This window comes from Anabrus simplex, chromosome 9 (genome assembly GCF_040414725.1).
Source record: "Anabrus simplex isolate iqAnaSimp1 chromosome 9, ASM4041472v1, whole genome shotgun sequence".
Classification (NCBI taxonomy): domain Eukaryota; kingdom Metazoa; phylum Arthropoda; class Insecta; order Orthoptera; family Tettigoniidae; genus Anabrus; species Anabrus simplex.
The window spans coordinates 18,825,997-18,852,821 of NC_090273.1; the positions used below are offsets into that span (position 1 = coordinate 18,825,997).

Below are 26,825 nucleotides of genomic sequence, written 5' to 3' on the forward strand. Positions count from 1 at the left end.
ATGAGACTTCGCACTCTTCGCAGAGTGAAGATGAAGCTGAAAGAGCGGCGTTTTGCATCCGACGAGGAGCTTCTGGCAGCATGGGATCAAGAGTGTGAAAATATAACCGAAGAAAAGTGGCAGAGTTGGTTCAGTGACTGGTTTTGACGTATAGAGAAGTGTATTGAGTGTGGTGGAAATTAATTTGAAAAAGTCTAAAGCACTCACTCACATTGCAAAACTTTCCTAGTGCCCTTTGTATTGGTTTTCAAGGCCTAGGTAGTCTTTTGTTTCTCATGCCCTTCGAGACCCTTGTCATTTTTGGCCCCTTCCATTTTACCCCTCTCTGATTAGTGTTAATAGAGGATGGTTGCTCGTTTGTACTTCCTCTTAACACAGTAATCACCATCACCTCACTTCACCAGTGTAGAGTCACAAGTTCACTTGTACAGTATTTCAGATAATATTATTGTTTTTATTAAACCATTACATACACTGCATACTTACTGGAATACAGTATGATATCCCTTGTCGTAGCTTAAAGAGAACTATTGTATTTTAGAAAACATTTCTATAATTCAGACTTTCAGTAATTTGGACCAGATCTCACTCCCAATAGTCTGAAATATTGAAGGTGTACTTTATTTTATTGTAGATAGTAAAATCAGTAATGGAAAAAATTTTAAATATCAGTTTAGCATTCTTGAAATCTTGAAGAGATCAGTACTTTTAATCAAGCCATATGTAGAAAATAATAATAATAATAATAATAATAATAATAATAATAATAATAATAATAATAATAATAATATTGAAGAACTGGGATTAATGAGAAGAGAGATAAATCTATTTGAAGATGGCAGTGTGTGTATAAGTAGAGACTGTCCTTGTCCTTTTTTTTTTTTCCCTCTTCCCAGAGTCACCTGTAATACTTAAAACTGTTGGTGGGATGTCACTTAGCACTGGAACCCATGGAATTATTGTGCTACATATGCAGGCTGTAATTATTTGCAATGCCTTACTTAGCTGCTCTTTTATCCATCCAACCAAGTTTGGGAACAGTATTCTGCAACAGAAAACTAACTTTGAAAACTGCAAAATATTTTGCTCAGTACTTTAACAGAAATCAGTATTTTGTGTCTCCTAGTAAAAAATGTCTCAAGAAATATTATATGATTTGATTGGTTGCTCCTGAAATATATTATTTGTTTCTTTCAGGATGGTCTCTGCTGAGGAACATGAAGAACTATCAAGACAACAGGACCTTAAGGCTGTAGCACGAGAAATCAGTAGATTTAAAATGCATCTCGAACAGGAGAGAAAAAAGATTCAAAAGCAGACGGAAGGTTTGAGCCATAAATCTGTTTCATTTGGAAACAATTTTCAGAATTTCAGAACACCCCCTAAGACAATTCCTTCCATAACTGAATTCTTTTTCGATGATGTAAGCAACCCTAAATTAGCCACATCCGACCAACCAACAAATAACGACTCTATACCAGAAATGATGAATCATTTCAAAACTCCTCCCCACATAACAGGAGGAATAAATATTGTGGATAAAACTTTATCTGTTAACAATAATTCTTCAGTCTCTTCTAACCTTCAGAACACCATTGCTTTGACTGCAGAGAATGAAAATGATGCTTCATGTAAAATTCGTGAAAGAACAGAGAATTATTTAGCTCATAAGGCATTGAATCTATGGAAAATGTTTGTTCAGAAGAAAAAATCATTAATGTTAGAACATGAAAACCAGTTTATTCAGAATGTTGTTATCAGACAAGGCAATTGCAATGAAACTGAGTATGATGCTAAACATTACAAAACACAAAGAATTATACATTCTACTCTGACACAGTGGAGGAATTTCGTTTCCCAAAAGAAACTAAAAAGAATCAGAACTAGAAAAGTGCATTTTCAGATTGCCAGAAATAATAATCATCTGCTGGACATTGAACACTGTACTGTAAGGGATAATGCCACTATCTTGAACCTTGCATGGCAGAGATGGAAGGTGTACGTGGAAGAAAGGAAATTTGACAGGTTTCAAACACAGAGTCATCATATTGAGAGATATACTTTTCCAATCTTAGCAGATATTATACCAGGCACTAAGTCAATAGGATCTGTAGTAAATGTAAGAGAAAGAGAGAAAATTCTAACTCAAACATGGCAGAACTGGAAAAATTTTGTTTCTCAGCAAAAATTGAAAAAAGCTGAGAAACAAAAATTTTCCTTTCAAGAAGATATGGTAAAATCATATTATAATCATAAATTGTTAAGAAAATTCTGGATTATTTGGAAAACTCAGACAAATCAGAAAAAGCTATTTATTTCAAACCAAAGGAAGGAAAATAGAGAACAGAAAATTGATGTATTTCTCAGAAATTTACAACATCAAAAATTGATTATTAGCTCAAAGTCTAAAGGAATACACAAGAGGAACAAAACTGATAATGAATTTGCTAATAAGAAAACTGATTTAATTGGTCGAAGAAGGTTACAGTTATCTAGGGGCAGGAGGACAGGACCAGAAGACCGTTACAGGAACAAAGATGAAAGAAAGTTACCTCTGGTTGTCCAAAATAAAAACACACCTATTCATTATAGATTTGAAGCTCAAAAACACATAATTGCTAAACAAAAAGAAAAACTGCAAGAACAAGGAAGACTTATAGAGGAATTGAAATTACAACATTTAAAAAGGGATGCTGAAGAATCTGCTAAAGATGCAAAAGAAAAAATAAATGAGACATTAGCAAACATTACCCTGAGAACTAAAGATAGAACTGTGAACCTCCAGTCATTGATTCCTCCGATACGACTGGTGAGAATGACAGAGCGAGCCAAGGAGCGCGAGAGGCGATGGCAGTTGCTGAAGGAAAAGAAACAGAAAGCTGAAGAAGAACGACTGAAACGAATTGAAGAGGAAGAGCAAAGAAAGAAACAGCAAGAAGAAGATGAGAAGCGTAGGAAAATTGAAGAATTAAAAGAAAAAAGACAGCGTGAAAAGGAAATGGAACTGTACAAACAGCAGGAAAAGGCGAGAATTCGTCAACTGACCAAGAAAGCTAATGAATACTACAAAAGAAAACTTCTTCTAAACTTTGGTATCACACCTTTAAAACGATTGATAACTCTTAGAGAAGAACAACTTATTGTTGTGGCTGCTTATCACAAAAGACGTTTGCTCCTGAGGCACTTTTATGTTTGGAAGATACATGTCCAGGATATATTAAAAGAGAAAAGTGATAAAGCAGAAACTTGTTACAAGATGCAACTGTTGAGGAGAAGTCTTCTAGCCTTGCTCTTGGTAAGATCATCTTTATTTTTTCTTGACTGGAAATTAATAGTTAACACCCAAGTGGTGTAACTCACATTATTTTTGTTTTGAGACATTAAATGTTTTACTAGGGTCGTACATTTAAAAAAAAATTATATTATATATGTATTTAGAAAGGTTTGTTTTAACTCAAACTGACAATATTGATACATTTTATACCGAGCTCGATAGCTGCAGTCGCTTAAGTGTGGCCAGTATCCAGTATTCGGAAGATAGTAGGTTCGAACCCCACTGTCGACAGCCCTGAAAATGGTTTTCCGTGGTTTCCCATTTTCACACCAGGCAAATGCTGGGGCTGTACCTTAATTAAGGCCACGGCCACTTCCTTCCCACTCCCAGCCCTTCCTTGTCCCATCGTCGCCATAAGACCTATCTGTGTCGGTGCGACGTAAAGCAACTAGCAAAAAAAAAAGATACATTTTATCTGGTTATAGATCTATATCTAGTATAAGGGTCTTATTCAATCTCTCATCTTCCTCTTCCTTATTATCTGCACGTTGGCTTAGTAAGTTATGGGCTTCGATATCTAATCTAGAATGCTGCTATGCCTTCCCAAATACTACATCACTACATGGGCACAGGGAGTGTCCAGCTTCTATACAGATGTAAAACAGGACTCGAGAATACAGATGTAAAACAGGACTCGAGAATACGGAGGGTTGCCCCAGTTAATATGGGATGCGACCTTGAGCGCATGTACCGCACCTTTAAGCAGCTGCATGTTGATTTTTTGTTCTGTCTGGTCACTGTGATTTAGAGAAGTGCCATGTACAATCATATCATACTACTGTTGCCTCATGGCCTGCCGAATTGCAGATATATGGCAGTGGTTGGCTTTTCCGTGCTAATTTCTCATTGTGGAGGATTGTACAACAGTGTAAAATGAAAGTCTCAAAACTAGTAAATCCTTTATAGGCAATGTGATAAAATTACATCAGAATGATTTCCCTCCAGAAACAACTAATTCGAAAAAACTGCCGCTGAAGAGAGTTTGACCATCCAGGAGTGCAGACATCATTAAGAAGGTAAAGGCTGCTATCCTGAAGGAAAATCCACCAACTCAAAGACACTTTGCCAGCCACACAAGCACATCTAAATGTACAGTCTACCGTATAGTAAAAGAAGATCTGAATCTGGTATAACAGCATAAGGCATGTGGAAATGGTTTGAAAGCAAGGGACGTTAAAGAACGGCCCACTAATGTCAGAAAATCATATGAAAACTACCCTAGCAGGGGATAAATGGTAGTCAGTTGTTACCCTGGATGAAGCTTTGGTTTATTTGGGTGACACCAACATGCCCCGGGCAATTTACTATCGCCCAAAAGGCCAAAAAGGGCACTCAAACCGTCAAGGAAAACAAAGAAAAGTTTGCTAGGGGGTTCATGGTAGTGGCAGGATATTGTGCCTGGGTAAATTCAGAATCCTCAGAGTGCCAAAAAATGTGAAGATCAATGCTACCTACTTCCAGAAGAATGTCATGGACCCTTCTTTCGATGAAGAAATCCTTCAGCTGTACAGTGATGATGCTTCAAATGTGTGGATCCACATAGATAAAACATCCAGTCATGCTTCCAGATCATCAGTTACCTACTATGAGAGAAAAGAAGCAGAGACAGGTGTCCATGTCATACCATTTAGTGACATCCCTGTCAAATCCCTGGATGCCTCGCCGATGGATTTCTGTACCTTTGGTTTCCTGAAGAGAGGGCTTTATTCTAGATGTTCCGCCACTATTGAGGGTCTCTGGAAAGTGTGCAAGGAGGTATGGAACAATATTACTCTTCCTGTACTCCGTCAAAGTCTTCTACTGTAGAAATTGAGATTCAGGGCAATAGTCTGTGCCCGTGGCTATCACATCCAGCAGAAGAGGGTCTGGAGAAAAGGAATCACCTAGGAAAAAAGGTACGTCAAAATCGTCCAAGCTTAAACAGGACAACCCTCCTTACAGCCTTCCTTGCATGAATGTTTGACAAAGCTCCACTGGGACGTCATTTCATCTCAACATCACTCTCCAAATACACTTCATATATGTTCAACCACTTTACCAAGCAGATATGTATATACATAGATTTTATGCAATACACTAAATAAATAAATAAGTAAATAAATTACTGAGCAGATTGGCCGTGCGTGTCAAAGTGCTATGGCTATGAAGACCAGCGGGTTCAATCAGTTATCATCATTCATGGTAGCATATGTATATATTTGGTGTATATAGCTTATGAGGAAGAGCAATACTCATTCAAGTAACACTAAACAAAAATGCAATAGACTTATGAGATCTAGCATATTGCTAAAAAAAAAAAGTATTAACTGAAAAAACAAAAATTTACCGAGCTCGATGGCTGCAGTCGCTTAAGTGCGGCCAGTATTGAGTATTTGAGAGATAGTAGGTTCGAGCCCCACTGTTGGCAGCCCTGAAAATATTTTTCTGTGGTTTCCCATTTTCACACCGGGCAAATGCTGGGGCTGTACCTTAAATAAGTCCATGGCCGCTTCCTTCCCACTTCTAGCCCTTTCCTGTCCCATCGTCGCCATAAGACCTAACTGTGTCGGTGCAACGTAAAAGTAACTTGCAAAAAACAAGAAATATGAAAATGTATAGACATACATCGTATGCCTTCATTAGACTTGTACCTTTCATAATTCAGTCTGCACTCCTCTGTGAGTAAACTAAACACTTACACAGCCCTGTATTCATAACTAGCTCTGTGACCTCTTTTAGTTCCAATTTATGTAATTTTTAGAAAAATTATTTTAAAAATATGTATTTTCCTAAAATAATATTTCTTTATCAAAAATTTTAAATTATTTAAGAGTATGTATTTATATATCTACAATTCCTTTCCCTAATAATAACAATTGTAAGGAACACATAATGGGATAAATACAACAATAGGTAAGTGTGGTAAAAAAAGAGAAATAAAGAAACACAACAGGGCAAGGAAAATCTCCACATCTCTCTTCATCAATCCCAGTTTTTCTCAGTTACCAGTGTGCTTGTTTCTGTAGCCCAGCTTCATCTTGGTTAGTAAACACCAAATGTGTCACCAGAGATCTTTTACATGTCGACATTGTACGATGTGGAAAATCAGTTACCAGAATGTAGTCACCTCAAACCAAACTGAAGGGGAGCTCGAGAGGGTAAGGCACTCTCTATCCCCGATTTACAATTAAAGATATTTACATAAGCCGGCAGAAATTTACATTACAGAAAGGTCGGTTACATGGCAAAAGTTTCGGACCTTTCCCGCGGGTTAAACTGCTGAGCTAGCAAGAAATAAGGATGTTACATGGCCATTACCTTACTGAAGATCTGCTGCCTGATGAAAGAGGCACCTCCCGCCTCCTGCTACATGTCCATACACTGGGTTAGATGTAGATCGAGTGGCCAGGAGACGTGAAAATCAGCAGTTTTTATACCCTCGGGGAAAGTTCAAGACCTTTCATGAATAAAACAGCCACACCCACTTAATTTTATTGGGTCGCTACACACCAAAATCGAAGAAGAAACAGTTTTTTGCAGAGGCATCTATGAGAGAATGTCCACAGTTCTAGATAAATAGGAAACAAAACAAAACAAGTCGAAATGCACACAATGACATCTTCAGAGGAAAAATTTAAGTAGGTCCAGTTTTAAGTTCACTGTTTCTCCTGTAGAGGAATACTTTAAGGTGGAAAATTTGAATGTGCGGCGTAGAGGAGTACCACCTGGTACAATTATTATTATTATTATTATTATTTTTATTATTATTAATACAGCTGAAATAGACCAAAATACTTAATACAAAAAGAAGAATTAGAACATGCCTGAACATAATTAGGAAAACAATTACCGGTATATCATTTTTTGGACATCTTTTCAGAACACCTGACACCAAAATTAACAGAAGAAAACTGAAAATGTATGGAATAGCAAGACCAAGATGAAATACCAAATCTCATGTTGCAACAGTCCCATAGGGCCATGGCCTACCAAGCAGCTGCTGCTCAGCCCGAAGGTCTGCAGATTATGATGTGTCGTGTGGTCAGCACGACGAATATTCTCAGCCCTTATTCTTGGCTTCCTAGACTGGGGTCGCCATCTTACCATCAGATAGCTCCTCAATTGTAATCACGTAGGCAGAGTGGAACTTGAACCAGCCCTCAGATCCAGGTAAAAACACTTGACATGGCCGGGAATCAACCCCAGGGCCTCTGGATAAGAGTCAGGCATACTAGCCCTAAACCGCAGGGCTGGTGACCAAGATTAAATGGGTTATGGAAATTATAGATGATATTAAATAACTCAAATAACAATAGATGACCTTAAGAACAAACCAGACAAAGTGAAGATAGTTCAAGGCACACACACATACACCAAGATACAGACTAAGATCAATAGGACTAATGGAAGGGTGTTTCCGAAGGCAGTATCTCTCAGAATGAAGAAATATTGGGCTGATAGAAAAGGAAAAATTCCTCTGCATAATTGACTAGAGAGGTCCAATGTAGGCATTACAATGTAAAATAAATAAATATTTTCTTCTTCTTGTACTATCCCCCTGTGGGTGGGGGCGGTAGAATAACACCTACGGTACTGCTTGCCTGTCATAAGAGGGGACTAAAGGGTGCCCCGAACTTTGGAGCGTGGGTTGGTGACCACAGGGCCCTTAGTTGAATCCTGGCATTGCTTCCACTTACTTGTGTCAGGCTCCTCACTTTCATCTATCCTATCCGACCTTCCTTGGCCAACTCTTATTATTTTTCAACCCTGACGCTATTAGTTTTCTGAGGGCTAAGGAGTCTTTCATTTTCACGCCCTTCGTGACCCTTGTCTTTCTTTGGCCAATACCTTCATTTTTTGAAGAGTCAGATCTCTTCCATTTTTTCTCTATAATTAATGTTAGATAGAGTATGGTTGCCTATTTGTACTTGCTCTTAGAACAATAATCACCACCACCACCTTCTTGTACCATATTCTCATCGGATGTCAGCTGTCATCAGGGTGATCTAATTCTTGTTAAAATAAAATGCATGAGCTGAAATAACTTTTAAACATAATTACTGTCCTACATTTTACCAAAGAGGCACTTTCAGGTTGCCTAACTTCTGGGAAGAGTTAAAGTTTTCCTTTCAATAACTGGAGATAGAAAGAGTTCCGAAACAAATTGCTTCACTACTGATACTTTTACCACAATCCACGCATTACAGGTATTACCAAGTTTCAAAATATGATTCCCTTGTCAGTCAGAGTTTAACGGGACAATGATTACAGTTTAACAACCCCTCTTAGATTCTGAGCCATATAGGTTGGTGTGCCTTGCTTCCTAGCTCTCTCTCACCATTCGCTGTTTTGCATTATTACTGCTCTTCCTTTCGCTATAAAAACTAGGTATCGGGTTGATATTCAAAAAAGTTTAGACAAATGTTCAAAGCCTTCAAAACATTTCTGGAATGGTCTGCGTAGTGTTAGTTATCAGCTATTGGACTTGCATTATCACATGGTTGCCACTGATATTTCCCTTAATTTTTGCTGTATCAATAACATGGATAGAACAAAAAAGGTTTGTAAATGATATTATAAATAAATTTTGTCATGACTTGTTTTTGTTTAAAACCAGTTGTAAAAAACAGGATAGAGTGTTTTAAACTTCCCTCGTGTTTAATTTTTGAAAAACTTATAGCTATCCACTTGCCTTTGTACTAAACTTAAAAACAATGTCTCACGAAAATCCACCAATCCATTTTCCCATGATGCTGTAACAGAAAGGCAGGCAGACTGAACCTGACATACACCATTATTTGCCCTGCCCCGTATAAAAATCAAGTATCAGATTGATATTCGAAAAGTACAGACAGAAGAATGATTTTATATACTTAAATAGATATTCGTTAGTAGGGCTTGTGGATTTCTGTGACATGGCATATTTTTATGCTGGTCTCATTTTATGAACTTATGATGTCCCTAGCTTTAGTGAACATAACAACATGGTTTTTATTGATTATAGAAATCGAAGAGGAATTTGGAAAGGGAATCACAATCTGAGGAGAGGGAAACAAAATTCTGACATTTGCTGATGATATTGTTATTTCGTCTGAGTCTGCAGATCTGGAGAAATTGCAGTCTTGGAGAAGGAGTACAAGATGAAAATAAATAAATCCAGTACAAAAGTAATGGGGAGTAATAAAAATCAAACAAAGTCAGGTGATGCAGGAAATTTTAGATTAGGAAAAAAAGTTTTAAAGGAAGTAGATTAATATTGCTACTTGGGTAGTAGAGTAACGATGGCAGAAGTAAGGAGGACAAAATGTGCAGACTAGCAACAGTAAAGCATTGGTCTTAGATCCCACCATTCACTTTGAAAGAGACTCAAATCAGGCTCGGGATGTGGACCTAATAAAGGAATCTAATTTATGTTCCATTCCTGCGTTACCTGTCAGCAAAATATAACATACATATTGATCGGTGGATTGTCAGAGGCCTGCTATTCGGAGCAAGAGGCACCCTCCCTAGACAGACATCGATTGACATTACTACAAAATTTGAAAGTTCCATTCTGCTGAATAGAAAAATTAGTAATACAGATACTGAGGGACTCTCTACAAATCATTCATTTCCATCTATACCTGAGAACGTGATTGACTTTCCTCTCCCACTCCCCCTGGAATAAAGAAGATAATAACAGCATTAAAAATTAAATGTCCACTTTTTAAATGTAAATTGAATTTGAAACTGTAACCTGACTGTATTCTGGATCTAAATAGTCGCCCTCATTGGAGGATGGACGATTTATTTCTTTAATAAATCTCTCTCTCCAAGGAAAGAATTTGGCTAACTTCGAAGATTGATATAGAAATTAGAAAGATGTTTTTGAAGACTGGAGTCCCTGTTCTGCCATGTGGAACAAAGTGGCAAACAATGACACCCCTGATGTCATACGCGACGATCACCATCAATTTGACTGGGGAAGGATTCTGATGAACCTTCTGCCTCCTTGGTGATCCAGCATGTCGTCACACCACGGACTGACATTTCAGTTGTGGTTCGTATGCCCTGGCCTAAAATTCATTGATGGTGATTATTTGTGACAAGAATTGATCGCCGTCCTGTTGCCAGCATGCAAGGCGGTCGGAGCATATTGCATAGCGCACCCACCTTTGAATTTCTGTCAGTGTATGCGGTACCCACCGCGATGCATTTTTGCGCAGTTGCAGCTCATTACGCAATATCCTGTGGATGGTGCGTTTCTCGATGCCACTTGCCCTCTCTAACTCCAGTAGCATCCATTGTCTGTCTTCATCCAGTAGCTGCTCGATGACGGCATGTGCCACGTCGGTCCGCACACTGACGGGTCGTCCCGAACGTTGCTCATCACTGGTTGACACACGTCCTTGCTGAAACTTTCTTACCTACTGTGCTATTGTACGGTATGGTAGAGCATTATTTCCAAAGGCTTCCACTAATTCACTGTGACATCCCATCACATTTCTCCCTCGGAGAATGGCTATTTTGATGTAAGCGCGCTGCTCAACACGGGTTACTTACATCTCGCACGACACTCACCAACTGACTGATTTCACAGCTCTCGCTGCGGTACTACCAGCTATCACAGAGCCATCTGTTGTTGTGCATACACACTATGCCTGCAGAACTTCCACACGACACATATACGTTTGTGATCCGTTCACATATCTACAAGAAAAAAAATAGTTGCCAAGACTTTTGCCTCAATCCTCGTATTATAATGTAGGAAGTCTCCGTGGCTCAGGCGGCAGAGCGCCGACCTCTCACCGCTGGATACCGTGGTTCAAATCCCGGTCACTCCATGCGAGATTTGTGCTGGACAAAGCGGAGGCGGGACAGGATTTTCTCCGGGTACTCCGGTTTTCCCTGTCATCTTTCATTCCAGCAACACTCTCCACTATCATTTCATTTTATCTGTCATTAATCATTGCCCTAGAGGAGTGCGACAGGCCTCAGCAGCTGGCACAATTCCTATCCTCGCCGCAAGTTGGGGGCTTCATTCATTCCATCCCTGATATTAAATGTTAAACATTAATTTATTGAAACCACCTATTCAATTAATGTTTAGCATTTAATAATTGAACTTCAATACGGTCAATATGAAAATAATCACTTCCATCACTGAGCCAGTCATTGACTGGAAAACAGGTTGTAGGTTTTCATTTCATTATAATGTAGCTGTTTATCAAGTATTGTTCACAGTCTTTGTGCTGATAAAATGCTAAGTAATTTTTTATACTTATTTTGGATTTCTTTTCCTTAAAAATATTTTTTGACTTAAAAATGAAAATATAAGGCGGTTAGTTTGGCAAGCAGTAAGTTGTGAAAGTAGGAAGAAAAAAGGAATGTTAGGAGCATGGCCAGCCTTGCCCACATCACATTCCCTGTTTAGTGGCTCCAATCTCGTTATTGTTTTTACAGTTGGCTTTACGTTGCACCGACACAGATAGGTCTTATGGTGATTATGGGATAGCAAAAGGCTAGGAATGAGAAAAAAGTGGCTGTGGCCTTAATTAAGGTACAGTCCCAGCATTTGCCTGGTGTGAAAATAGGAAACCATGGAATACCATCTTCAGGGCTATCGACAGTGGGGTTCGAACCCACTATCTCCCGAATGCAAGCTCACAGTTATGCGACCCTAACCACATGGCCAACTCACTCCGTGGCTCCAGTTTCATTGTTGCCAGTCAATGACTTTAAAAGAATTCGTCTTCTCTACAGTGTATGACTTCAGTTGTACAGAACATGAGTCTACTTTTAAAGGTGCTGAATGTAACGCACTTTGATAGAAGAAAATTGCGCAGGTTTGTTATAGGATTAAGTGAATATGTTTTAGTACTGTTAGGGAAGTTTTATTTTGAAAAAATTGTGAGGTGAATCTTATGGTTAAGAAACAGTTTACAATCCAACAACATTGCAGTACTGCTAAGCATAAAAGCTATTTTGTAGAATGGTTAATCAAAAAACCTTCTGTGCAAATTTTAGACAATATTTAATTTCTTTGCATCATATTTCCAAGTTTTTGTGGCATATTTTGGTATTTTGTTTAGGCTGTAAGTATCTGAGTATTTTCAGAGTTTTGGGTCAAATAAATTCAAGCTGTATTCTTAAGATGTTATCCTTCCATTACAGGTGCGAGAGGAATACATCTGTAAAGAACAAGTAGCTGATGATTTCTATGAAAGTCAACTGCAGAAGCGTGTCTTTATTCAGTGGCAGACGTACACATGTAGTCAGCACTTACAGTTGGCCATTCAGCTTGAGAGAGCTGCAGCATTTTATAACAGGTATGTTGTCAGTTTTAGCATGTAATAGTCTTCTTCAAGACTCTGAGAAAGACATTCCACCAAGTAGACAAGCAGTATTGTCAATAGCCAAGTAAATGGTATCAGAAGCAAATGTACAAAACTGGAATTTGTGTCCTCATCCCAAGGTGATCCAGCTCTTTTCAGGCATACCTCCTGCCAATTGTAAATGTCTGGCAGTACCGGAAATTGATCCTCTGAAGACAGCAGATAATATACTAATCGTTAACGCTACAGAGGTGGATATTACAGCATAATGAACATCAAACACATCCTGCCCGTTGGTGAGCGACACCAATTGCCACAGACTTAACAGCCATCAAATCTTAACCCATTTTCATCATTTGACGACCCTAGCTTGCAAAAGTTATTCGTGGCATATGAATCCAATCATAAGCTCAGCTCGCAGTGATGCACTGCTGTATATCAATACATGTATTTCAGTTACTAACCAACTTGTATGCATTCTGAGCTGAAGTTTAGACATGTGGCTTCGGTTATTTCCCACACTCCAGGTTATCACACACTTCTGGAACAAGAGATAAAAGAATCTTTGTTCATATTATTTCGCTCACGTCACAATCATGGCGTCAAGGGGATGTGTTTTTGTTGATGAAGATGGAATACGAAAGCTAATAGATATTGTTTTACAGAGTGATTAACCGGGCGAGTTGGCCGTGCGGTTAGGAGCGTGCGGCTGTGAGCTTGCATCCGGGAGATAGTGGGTTCGAATCCCACTGTTGGCAGCCTTGAAGATGGTTTTCCGTGGTTTCCCATTTTCACACGAGGCAAATTCTTGGGCTGTACCTTAATTAAGGCCATGGCCACTTCCTTCCAACTCCTAGGCCTTTCCTACCCCATCGTCGCCACAAGACCTATCTGTGTTGGAGCGACGTAAAGCCACTAGCAAAAAAAAAAACCAGAGTGATTATAAGACCAGTGATGTTTGTGACAACGAAATAGACCCTGAAGGTCTTAGTTCGAGTTTGAGTGATGTGTGTAGTAGTGCTGGTGACAAAGAAAGTGATACAAATGACGGCAGTCGGCAAGTCTATGGCGAGACCACGTGACCTCCCGAGAGTTTTTACAATGCTTAGTAAAGCTAAAGGTTCCACCTATTCAATACGTTATCGTAATGGTCTATTTAGAACATCACATATTTATTTAACTTATCATAAAATACATCTTTGGGACCGGTTTCGGCAATCCACTATGCCATCATCAGCCATTGAGTTTTTTATAACAAGGAACATTCAAAAATTTAAAAATATGCAATAGCAAGTCCTATTCTTACATGAAAAACATTAAAAATATAGCTAAATAGCATAGGCCCATTGTACTATACAAATAACATGTCTTTTTGAAAAATACAAAAAAGACATGTTATTTGTATAGTACAATGGGCCTATGCTATTTAGCTATATTTTTAATGTTTTTCATGTAAGAATAGGACTTGCTATTGCATATTTTTAAATTTTTGAATGTTCCTTGTTATAAAAAAACTCAATGGCTGATGATGGCATAGTGGATTGCCGAAACCGGTCCCAAAGATGTATTTTATGATAAGTTAAATAAATATGTGATGTTCTAAATAAACCATTACGATAATGTATTGAATAGGTGGAACCTTTAGCTTTACTAAGCATTGTAAAATCTTGAGTCAATACGGACAAAAAATGAAGTTTTTAATACTAAATAAACCTCCCGAGAGGCTGTAGTTTTGTGTAGGTTATGGATATGTCATTGAAGATCTACGCGCTTTTAACTCCTAAAGGGGTAAGACCCCTCAGTGTGTTTTTGTGGTGCCAACTTCACCGTGGCCCACATCCTCACAGTGTGTGACGTAGTCATCATTTCTTCGCTCCAGCAAGCCGGATGTGGTTGTGTACGAGCCTCCTCCAGTTTGTTCTATCCATCCACAGATGCTGCTCATATATGCAACACCAGTTCACATCTCTAATTTCAAGGTCCTTTATTATCTGTTTTTCCCAAACATCACGAGGTCTTCCTCTTGGTCTCTTCCCGGGAACATTATGTTCAAAGTATGTTCAGGGAGTCCTGTGAGGGTTCATTCTTTTCATGTGACCATACCATTGCAATCTCTTCACTTCTAGAGTCTCCTGTAAGAGGCGACTAAAAGGGGCCCCAGGGGCTCTGAACTTTAGAGCGTGGGTTGGCAACCACGGGGTCCTCAGCTGAGTTCTGGCATTGCTTCTACTTACTTGTGCCAGGCTCCTCACTTTCATCTATCCTATCTGACCTCCCTTGGTCAATTCTTGTTCTTTTACAACCCCGACGCTATTAGGTTTGCGAGGGCTAGGGAGTCTTTCACTTTCACGCCCTTGATGGCCCTTGTCTTCCTTTGGTCGATATCTTCATGTTTCAAAGTGTTGGACCCCTTCCATTTTTTCTCTCTGATTAGTGTTATATAGAGGATGGTTGCCTAGTTGTACTTCCTCTTAAAACAATAATCACCACCACCACCACCTTCTAGAGTCTCCAGCAACCTTCTTTCCAATTCAAGCTGTTGTCAGATATCCACATTCCTTATTTTTTTTTTTTATTTTTTTTTTTTTTTTATTTATTTATTTTTTTTTTAGACAAGAATGGAGGAACTTCATTTCTGTTGCCTGAAGATGACTCTTTGTTGGTCCAGTAAGTATTGCTGCTTCCAGGCCATACGTCAATATGGGTACTAGATATATTTTGTACAAGCTGATCTTGGAAACTAACGGAAATGTTTCATCCCAAAGTATTTGATGTACAGCGTGATAGAATTTGGAAGCTTTCTGTATTCTGTTACTAATCTCTTGATGTATGGTATTGTCTGATGACAGAACACTACCTAAATACTGGAAGTTGTTTATGATATCCATCTCCTCATCTCCAATTCTTAGATGAACAGTTGGAGAGTTTCTACTCATCACCAAGCTAACTGTCTTCGTTTTGCTGATTTTGAGACCTAAGGTTGTAAAACTTCATGCCAGAGATCTAGTCTAGTTTGTACTTCAGCTTGTGTCTCACCCCATACCATTACATCATCAGCAAAAACCAGGGCATTAGTTGTTGGATCCTTTCTCTTAACCGCCTTTAAAACATCCATTATGATTATGAAGAGAAGTGGTGAAAGACAACTTCCTTGCTGGACTCCACTCTTCATTTTAAACCAATCTGACCCTCCATCCTGAACCTGGACACAACACTTGGTTTCATCATATAATCGTTGTACTCGTGCTATGATGTCATCGGGCACTTTCTTATGTCTCAAACAGTACCATATGTGCCTGCGTGGTACATGGTCATATGCTTTCTCGATGTCCAGAAAAACAGTTACAAGTGTTTTACCTTTCTCCCAATACTTCTCATAGAGCATTCTGGTGGCAAAAATGAGGTCTATAATTGATCTATAAGGTCTAAATCCATGTCGTTCCTCCTCAAGTGTAGATTCAACATATTTTTTAATCCTGCACTCAAGGATGGATTTGTAAATTTTGAGGCCATGTGACAGCAGAGTTATACCTCTGTTGTTGGTGCCGTAGTGAGGGATTTAAATGTGTTTTCTCAGTGAATTGCTACAGTATTTAAATAGGATGAAAATGGGTTAAGTGTACACAGGTATGTGATCTATTGTCTCTTCCACACCACACTCACATTCAGTAGATGCTTTGGAAAACTCCCATTTCTTTAGGGCAGCCTTGTATCTAGCAATGCTTATGCAAAGCCTGTTGGGAGTCTGCCATATAAGCCAAGTCTCGTTGTGCCCATCAGTTGGCTTCTCAGATGGTCTCGTCCAGTGTTGTGGGGAGCTCTTTTCCTACATCTTTACTCTGGAGATTCTGCTGACTGGCAGCAGCCGTTCCACTCATGAAACTTTTCCTCTACTTAAATGTCATCGTAGACCTGGTAGCTTATAAATTTCATTTTGGGTTCCATACAGACGTATATAACATTGATGAACTCAATTATTAAAACGAATTTATTATACAGTTCCATCTATTCAGTACTTAATCATAATGATTATATTAATTGCTTCCACTTACTTGTGTCAGGCTCCTCGCTTTCATCTATCCTATCCGACCTCAATTGGTCAACTCTTGTTCTTTTCCGACTCCAATAGTATTAGAGCATTTGAGGCCTAGGGAGTCTTTCATTTTCATGCACTTCGTGGCCCTTTGACCGATACCTTCATTTTTCGAAGTTTTGGTTCCCTTCCATCTTTTCTCTCTGATTAGTTTTGTATAGAGGATGGTTACCTAGTTTTACTTCCTCTTAAAACAATAATCACCTCCACCACCTAAATTAATCATCTTAAATATCTGGGACATGTTTTGGCCCTTTTTTGGCCATCTTCTGCTAAAATCAGAATTATTTGATCACTTAGAAAAGTGATATGTTTTGAAACACACATACTGTAATTATAAATTAAAATACTGTGCCACTTTTTTAATTTGCTTTATGTCGCACCAACACAGAGAGGTCTTATGGCAACAATGGGATAGGGAAGGGCTAGGAGTGGGAAGGAAGCGGCTGTGGCCTTAATTAAGGTACAGCTCCAGCATTTGTCTGGCGTGAAAATGGGAAACCACAGAAAACCATCTTCAGGGCTGCTGACAGTGGGGTTCAAACCCACTGTCTCCCAGATACAAGTTCACAGCTGCGTGCCCCTAACCGCACGGCCAACTTGCCCGGTGGTGCCACTTTTAAGGCAGTGTATGAAATGTTTGTTGGCTTAAAATGTTCTAATATAGTCTTTAGTGAAATAATGTTGCTGTGAAGATGCCCCTGTATATTTGCAACATACATTCTGGTGGATGCCGGTCAAAAGGTGCTGGAAGTAGTACACTTGGTTGGAATGCTGTCACTCTTGTGTATGACAGTGTATGTTATTATGGTTGTCAATATGGAACCTGTAGAAGTTTATGTTGTACTATTTGAATTCATAAAGAAGTTGCCAAGTTCTAAAGAGAAAGGGAGAGAATGCAGAAGATGATATGATGATAGTATGAATTGCTGCAATAACTAATGTGAAGATAAAATACATTGAAGAATTGAAGATAAAGATGTACGTCCTTTCTTCCAGTCCCTGGTATTGATGTTGTCAGGTGAAGTGGTAATTTGAGCGAGTGTGAGTTATTGCTTGCCTTGAACTGTTACTAGTGAGAGGAAGTAGAAGTGAAGGGGAAGTTGGAGCGATGGGTGGGGAGGAAGTAGCTTGTTTGATCTGTGTTGAAAATAATTTTTTCGTTTGTGGATGTTTGCTAATATTTGTCAGTTCTTCAAATAATACAATGTTTCCATTGATGCTTTCACGGTCTGTACTTATAGACATGATATGGGCTTTTGGGCTTATGCCCTGTCAAGAAAATAAGGTGAAATTATTTACGTTTCACAGAGAACTTTGCTCTGCATCTTCAGAAGAAAATCTTGACTGTTCACGAGGAAGACTTCTCCAGGATTGAAAGTCTGAATTTAGACGTTAATAATAGAAGTAGAAGTGGTACGTTCATTCATCACGAAATAATAATAGTGAAGGGGCTTAATTAAGTAATACGTGGTTGCCAGCTATTAAGGATTTACGTAGGTAGTTCCTTTCCCTCTCCCTTCACTATTGTTATTGCATGTCGTTGTTTTCCAAATTCGTACGTTCTTCATCACCAGATGTTTCATTCCAGACTTGTGTCACTGTCATACTTTCATACGTGTGTACATCTGTTATGTTATGTGACTCCCTCTCAGACTGATTCTGATGGTTCTGTCAGCTTCCGCTTCGAATGCTAGCTCTGTACTGCATACGGTGAGCCATCTGGTGACAAATGAATGTACCACTTCCACTTCTATTATTGTTGTTTAAATTCAAACCTCATTCTTGGAGAGGTCTTCCTCATGAACAGTCAAGATTTTCTTTTGAAGACGCAGAGCAATGTTCTCTGTGAAACATAAAGAATTTCACCTTATTTTTCTTGACACGCCATAAGCCCAAAAGCCTATATCATGTCTATAATACAATGTTTCTTTCTATAATTTCATTACAGTGCGCAGGTCACCTACGGGTATCAAATAGAAAGACCTGCACCTGGCGAGCCGAACCCGTCCTGGGATATCCCGGCACTAAAAGCCATACGACATTTCATTTCATTACAGTTATACGTAGGGTTGTGCCTTTTGTGAGTGACAGCATTCCAATCAAGTATACTACTTATAGTACCTTTTTTTTTTTTTTTTTTTGCTAGGGGCTTTACGTCGCACCGACACAGATAGGTCTTATGGCGACGATGGGATAGGAAAGGCCTAGGAGTTGGAAGGAAGCGGCCGTGGCCTTCATTAAGGTACAGCCCCAGCATTTGCCTGGTGTGAAAATGGGAAACCACGGAAAACCATCTTCAGGGCTGCCGATAGTGGGATTCGAACCTACTATCTCCCGGATGCAAGCTCACAGCCGCGCGCCTCTACGCGCACGGCCAACTCGCCCGGTATAGTACCTTTTGACCAGTATGTCACAAATATACAGGGGCATCTTCACATCAACATTATTTCACTAAAGACTATATTAGAACATTTTAAGCCAAGAAACATTTCACACAACATCTTAAAAGTGGCACAGTATTTTCATTTATAATTATGTGTGTTTTTAATGTGTATTTTTACTCATAACTTATCAGTTTTCTAAGTGATCAAATAATTCTGATTTTGAAGATGCCCACAAAAGAGCTGAAACTTGTCCTAGATGTTTAAGATATTTTTTTCATGTAATCATTATGATTAAGTATTAAATATAATAATAAGTATTAAATATAATCAATTCTTTTTAAGAATTGAGTCATCAGTATAGACTTGGTAATCATGCAATATGGTGTACGAATGTATTTTGAAAGGGAACAGGTACTGTGCTGTGCTATGGTTGGTTGGTGGCAGGACAGCTTCTGTTAATAGACTGTTACAGTATCTTACAGTTTTCATTCATCGCTGCCTGTAGTTGTAGCTGGGGTCTTGTTGTTTTGTACATCCACAGGAGCCTTCATATTTTAGGCATTTTGCAGATCTACAGAAGGTAGTTTATAGAGGAGACAGTTTGTTGGAGGTGTGGCTTGCTTTTCTATTGAGAAAGGTTCGTCTCACTCCCTGACATGGGTACCAACATACTTGCAGAAGAAGCTAAAAACATTGGGAAAGTTTATCTTGCAAGTACTAAGGTGTTGCTGTTCTGAAACTCAGATTTTTTGTGAGCTGTCAAGAGATAGCAGCACTCCCTTGTCTCCTGACAGATCAGGAACATTGTGTTTCAATAAATTGGGACGGGGCGAGTTGCCTGTGAGGTTAGGGCCACGCAGCTGTGAGCTTGCATCCGGGTGATAATGAGTTCGAACCCTATTGTCGGCAGCCCTGAAGATGGTTTTCCGTGGTTTTCCATTTTCACACCAGGCAAATGCTGGGGCTGTATCTTAATTAAGGCCACGGCCCCTTCCTTCCAACTTCTAGGCCTTTCCTATCCCATTGTCGCCATAAGACCTATCTGTGTCGGAGCAACGTAAAGCAACTAGCAAAAAAATTTGGAGCTGTTGAACAAAAACCATTCCAAACATTTAGCTGTTGTAGAGTGTGCAACCATTTGAACTGGTTGATTACATGAATGAAATAATAAGTTTACGAACACAGTAAACACAGTAAAATAAACATAAGGTTCAACAGAAGAGATGCACTACAAATCGTAAACAACAGGTTAGGAAACATGACAACTACAGAATGGATGTGGAACCCTGCAAGGTGATGGAACGTAGCCGCTGTGAAGGAAGAAAACGTAGAGGGTAATTTCCCTTGAATAACACATTTTTATTTTTAAAAAAGGAAACAAAGAAAAACTCATAATAGAAAGAAAAAAACAAAACTCAAAGATATTTATAAGGTAAATTTAAGTGTTAACCGCACTTGCAGACATGCGCAATGCACAAAAGAAATTTTAAGCACAACTTTAAAAGGAAGTGATGATGCTTGTTGCTTGTTGTTTAAAGGGGCCTAACATCGAAGGTCATCGGCCCTTAAAAGGAAGTATCCAATCATACATGACGATTTAATTGAGGGCTAATCCCAATCTACACAAGGTAGAAAAAGATCCTAACACTGAGGCACAGAAAACTTGCATCACTACCTAAAACGCTTCCAGTAATGAGCATAGATTTTGGGCGCATGTGTTCGGTGTTGCAGAACTACGGGAGGCAAACCCGAGGAAAATATTAATTACATTATTAGTTACAAGGTTAAGATAGAAAAAAAAAAGGGAATTGTTTCCGAAACAAAATGTACACGATCTTAACTGAAAAGCTACGTAATTTCAACAATTTTAGTAATGAACGTGAATCTCGAGGATAAACTCCTGCACAAGAAATGAAATTATTACATTTAAATGAAGTTAATGACCGAAGTAAAAGAAGAAAGAGTGCTTACCCTGAAACCAGGTATCCCAGGATGGGACCGATGGGAGAGCGCGTCCGCTCTCTAGGATGGTCAAAAATTCAAAGACGCAGAGACTACCTCGCTCGCACCGAAGGAGTGGGTAAGATCGAGAAACAGGAAATGGTGCAACCACCAAAGAGAACCAATCAGGATACTGAATTTACCCTCGACTTTCACATTCACCAATTACATGAACTCTTTATTTTCTCCAATCAAAAGTCTCTTAATTCTTGCTGATCCAGAAAAGTCACTTCTAGAACGGCATGTGTAGATACACGCCATTTCATAAGTTTAAAAAAAATGAAAATTCACAGATAGATGATAATTTTGGTACCACTAATAAAAAAGAGTTTCTAAAACAGAATTCTTCAAGTTCAAAGGTTACCAGGCAAGTTGGCCGTGCGGTTAGGAGCACTCAGCTGTGAGCTCGCATCCGGGAGATAGTGGGTTCAAATTCCACTATTGGCAGCCCTGAAGGTGGTTTTCCGTGGTTTCCCATTTTCACACCAGGCAAATGCTGGGGCTGTACCTTAATTAAGGCCACGGCCACTTCCTTCGCATTCCTAGGTCTTTCCTGTCCCATCGTCGCCATAAGACCTAACTGTGTCAGAGCGATATAAAACAAATAGCAAAAAAAAAAAAAAAAAAAATGTCAAAGGTCCAAACAAGATAATATCTTATACAACACCAAAAAAAAATATTTTTTTAAACAATAAATTAAGAAATTTTCATCGATTTCGCCTACTGTCTTAACACTGCCACAGAGTGATTGTCCCTCATTTGATTTGAAATTATTTTGGGAGAGGGATGGACTTTCTGTACAAATAGGTGTGTTTATAGTCAGTCATTTTACTCCCTAAATATTTCACGCACGGTATCCCCTGCTCGTTGTAAGTGCTGACTCTGGGGAGCATGGGTTGGGTGGAGGAGGTCCCCTAGGCTCCTCACTTTTATCTTTTATCTTTCCTAGTGACCTTCCTGGCTCCACCCTTAATCTCTTCCAAACATGATGGTATTAGGTTTGCAAGGCCTGGGAGTCTTTCATTTTCACACTCTTCATGACCCTTCCCTTCTTTTGCTGATATCTTCATTTTTCAAAAGACTGGACTCTTCCTTCTTCTTCTTTTCTCCTTTTCTTCTGGTTAGTATCAGTTTGTGTTCTAATCCTAAGATGGTGCAGCTCTTTACAGGCACACTCCCAATGGAAGTGAGCTGCATGTACCATTTTAACCACATATCAGCCCTCCAGCCAATCTCATATTTCTGGTCTTACTGGGAATCATAATCGGTCTTCTGAGGACAGCAACTTATAATGATGCTACGCTATGGAGGAGGACTGAGTAATGTTAAGAGAGGATGGTTGTTCAGTTGTTCTTGTTCTTAAAACAATAATCACTACCACTACCACCTACACAGCAGATGCCATCCACTCTCGTTAGAGGGTCTGCCTTACAAGGACTGCATCAGATTAGCAATAGCCACACAAAATCAAAATTAAAAATTATTACTATTGCTGGCCCCATGGTGTAGGGGTAGCGTGCTTGCCTCTTACCCAGAGGCCCTGGGTTTGATTCGTTGCTGGGTCAGGTATTTTTACCTGGATCTGAGTGCTGGTTCGAGGTCAACTCAGGCTACGTGATTACAATTGAAGAGCTATCTGATGGTGAGAGAGCAGCCCCAGTCTAGAAAATGAAGAATAACGGCCAAGAGGATTCATCATGCCGACACCTCATAATCTGTAGGCCTTTGGGCTGAGCAGTGGTCGCTTGGAAGGCCATGGTCTGTCAGGGCTATTGTGCCATAAGGTCTTTCTTTTTTTTAATTGTTGTTGTTGTTATTATTATTATTATTATTATTATTATTATTATTATTATTATTATTATTATTATTAATTCCATCCACCAGTGATGAAGGCTGCGGCCAAACATTTTGGACCCAGGTGTTTCTCTTATAGGTAATTTATCCAAGAGCTTGCTTGCACGGTAAGTCACTGCTCTCCATCTGTTTCCTATACATACCCGTACATACAGTGAGAATTTGGTTTAAGAACCTGCCGTGCAGTGTCTTTACTGCCAATGAGTGTGACAGTCAATGCTGTGTGTTGCCAGAGTTCAGCGGTGGTGATGCAACTGTACAACAGTATCATTTATCATTTTAAGAAGATCCTTATTTACCATTGTTATGAAAAGTGATGCTGGAACTGCCCATCCTCATTATCCGTTTTTTCTTTCTAAAAAAGGCAATTTAGAACGGTATTCATGTTTGGGATGGAACCAAATGTACACTAAAAAGATATTGGTTGTATGATTTGTTCACCACTCACGGTACACCATACACCATTTTCTCTCATTGCGTACAAAATCAGTTTCCTCAGCTCTTCAGTAATTATTATTTTGTATACTCACATAACCATGAAGTGTAGAACCAAGCCTCATCTCAGATCTATTTCACCCTTGCATGTATTATCCTGATTCTGGTGACAAAATGTACACTTATGCAGATGATCACTCACTTGAAGAGCATATGACACAGTTATTTCATATGGTTTTTAGCTTCAGCAATTTAGTAGCCTTCATGCAGAACTGAAACAAAATTCTACTTGGGAAAAATACTGGAGGGATTGTTTTGTTGAATTTTTCAAATGATGACCAGTTTCATAAACAATTTTGTCAGTGAGAACTCTTCTGTATCTGTTTGGTTTCTTTTTTTTTTTTTTGCTAGGGGCTTTACGTCGCACCGACACAGATAGGTCTTATGGCGACGATGGGACAGGAAAGGCCTAGGAGTTGGAAGGAAGCGGCCGTGGCCTTAATTAAGGTACAGCCCCAGCATTTGCCTGGTGTGAAAATGGGAAACCACGGAAAACCATTTTCAGGGCTGCCGATAGTGGGATGCGAACCGACTATCTCCCGGATGCAAGCTCACAGCCGCGCGCCTCTACGCGCACGGCCAACTCGCCCGGTGTTTGGTTTCTTAGGCTGAATTCTCTTATAAAGAACAGTTGTACTATCTGGAACTTTTACACTCGGGAATCTTTCTTGAAATCATGTTTGAACTTGACAGTTTGACTGAGTTGACTGATATCAGTGTTGTGCAGCAGTAAACATACACTTTGTGCACAAGTCCTTTGACAGGCACTCATTCATTAACAAGCTTGTCTTACATCGAAGACCAGGGCAAATGTATTCACTGAACTCGTGTTGCCGACAGGAAACTCGTGGCTGGTTCTTAGTTCGTGTACACTCACTAGCTCCTCTTAGCTTTCTTGCGTGAGCATTTCCTGAATCGGTAGCACAAAAAACTACATTACACAGTGGTTTTTGTGAGCTTTTTGCATATATGGTTGACTCTTGATTATCTGTAGTAATTAGGGATACAGAAACCATGGACAATTGAAAACAAATAAGGTGAAACAGATATTGAAGAAGCAATTTGCATCATTAAAATACTATGAAGTTAAATGACATTAATATACAGTATGTAATCATGGTTTGAATCTCACTAGCAACCAGATGATGCACAAAATTGGTCTTCAATCTCCGGGACTTTGGTGCACATTATGCTAGGTATGCCTTCTGCTCATTTCTATTGAAACCATTCCAACGTGGCTTTATCCAATTTTGAGTAAGTAGACAAACCCCTGGATGATTAAGACCTGCTCATATAATTTATAATTTTATCTTTGTTTCACCCAAACCATAAGTCAAAAACAGGTGCTTTATAGAAGTGCCTTCTTCAAGTTCATGCACTATTTCCAGCTTCTGCTGTGTCATTAACACTATAATTTTACATCTTTCGGACATCTTCCGAAGCCAATGAAGAGCACTGTGTATTGTATTTTATTTATAGTATGGGGTTTAGTGCCGGGAGTGTTCAAGGACATGTTCGGCTTGCCTGGAGCACGTCTTACTATTTGACTCCCATGGGCGACCTGCACGTCTAGCTGTGAGATGATGATAATGAGGTAGCAAGAGGGTGAAACCTGGTGTTGGCACGTAGCTTACTCCTGTCAAATAACACCAAGGGGTCTGCTCAAAGCTTTACATCTCCATCCGATGGATGAATCACCATCAACAATGCCATATGCCCTCACTCCGTATGAGCACTGTAAAGAGGTTTGGGAATTTAATCTAGTTTTTCGGCAAGCAATCTGGTGATAAGAAATTGTATACCACCACCTCCCCTACCCTGTTGGCTAACGTTCTGATGGCTGAGTGGCTCAGACAGTTGAGGTGCTGGTCTTCTGACCCCAACATGACAGGTTCGATCCTGGCTCAGTCCAATGGTATTCGAAGGTGTTCAAATACGTCAGCCTCGTGTGGGTACATTTACTGGCACATAAAAGAACTCCAGCACCGCATTGTCACTGAAAACCTTAAAAGTAGTTAGTGGGACATAAAGCAATTGTTGTTGTTGTTATTATTATTATTATTTGACCAACAGGACCGTGTCAGACCCAGTGCCTTAATGATCATGGCCACCAGCCTTGTGTATTGTAGATACTCGCATATTAAACTCAACCAAACTCCAGCACAGTCTGTACGTCGATTATTTGAGAGGCAAGGGGCTGTGAGACACATCACAGCTGAGATATATAGTCAAGTGCAATCAGTTTTAGTGCTTGGAATTTGTCTTGATTTTTTCTTTCTTTTTACATTTTTCTACACCACTGCAGTTAATCCACAAAGTGGATAATCCAGCTGCAGATGATCAAAGGTCTGCTGTAAATATTTGACATATATTAGATTTTAGCTGAATAAATTTATTCTTAACCATATTGTTTTTCATTGCTCTCATATATTTAATAAGCACCATATCAGATTTACCAACGGCCGTAGCTGTGTTGAAACACCGGATCCCGTGAGATCTCCGAAGTTAAGCAACATTGGGTGTGGTCAGGAGTTGGATGGGTTGCCACACGCTGTTGGTGGGGGTAAGGGAATGGAGGAGCGGAAAGGAACTGGCCACCCTACCGCACGTAAACTCCGGCTCAGGAACACCTCTGCGGAGATTCGGACCTGCCTTCGGTCATTTGCCATCCGAGATAATGCAATATCTTCCAAGTAAATTTTAATTCTGTGTGATTTTTCCTTTCCATTAACAATGTGAAATAATTTGAAAGCTAGAATTTAAGTTTGTCATTCAGCAGACAACTAACTGTGAATATTTGAATTTTTAAAGGTTGTTGTTTTGTTCTAATATTATTTTCCCTTTTTTTAAGAAAAATTGTTATAAACTCTTTGGAACAATGGCGACGCCTGCCAACAATTCAGAAATATGAGAGAGAGAAGGAAGAACGCAAACGCCTGTGGAGGCAGCGAGTCCAGGAGATGTTACCCGACTTCCAGCCAGTCCAAATTTTGGAAGAGTCATATTAAGGTGGTATTTTAATAATTAAAGCACAGTGTTTTGTAAGATATTTTTAACATTTTTGAATAATATTGTATTGTGTGTAGATAGAATTTAATATACAGGTAGAGAGCTGCATCCTAATACTGAGCCAAGACATTTCTAGTCATACTTTGATTGTTTTTTTGTAGTGGAATACTGGAATAAGATATGAATTTTCAGTGCTTGCTTTTATTCAAGTTGAAAAACATATGACAGCACATGCAGCTCAAGACTTCTAAACTTTTTTGTGTGTGTTAAGATTGAAGCCGTATTTCTCAGTGCCAAGTTAGTTAATATGACCTCTAAGATTTTCAATCTGTCAAATACAAGATAAAATTTCATGAAAT

General features: G+C 39.2%; 1 protein-coding gene across 1 annotated transcript; it reads left to right on the top strand.

Moving 5' to 3' along the window:
• On the top strand, positions 1–26,465 carry LOC136881166 (coiled-coil domain-containing protein 191). The gene is made up of 4 exons (XM_067153829.2): positions 1–92; positions 2,398–3,295; positions 12,467–12,621; positions 26,309–26,465. The coding sequence occupies exons 1-4, from the start codon at positions 1–3 to the stop codon at positions 26,463–26,465; spliced, it is 1,302 nt and encodes a 433-aa protein (XP_067009930.2).
• The last annotated feature ends 360 nt before the right edge of the window (positions 26,466–26,825 follow it).

Excerpts from the sequence above, each read along its gene's own strand:
- LOC136881166 (XM_067153829.2), top strand. The coding sequence starts at position 1 with ATGAGACTTCGCACTCTTCGCAGAGTGAAGATGAAGCTGAAAGAGCGG. Across the intron at positions 93-2,397 it reads CTGGCAGCATGGGATCAAGA|CTCAAAGTCTAAAGGAATAC; the intron begins GTGTGAAAATAT and ends ATTGATTATTAG. Across the intron at positions 12,622-26,308 it reads GCTGCAGCATTTTATAACAG|AAAAATTGTTATAAACTCTT; the intron begins GTATGTTGTCAG and ends CCTTTTTTTAAG.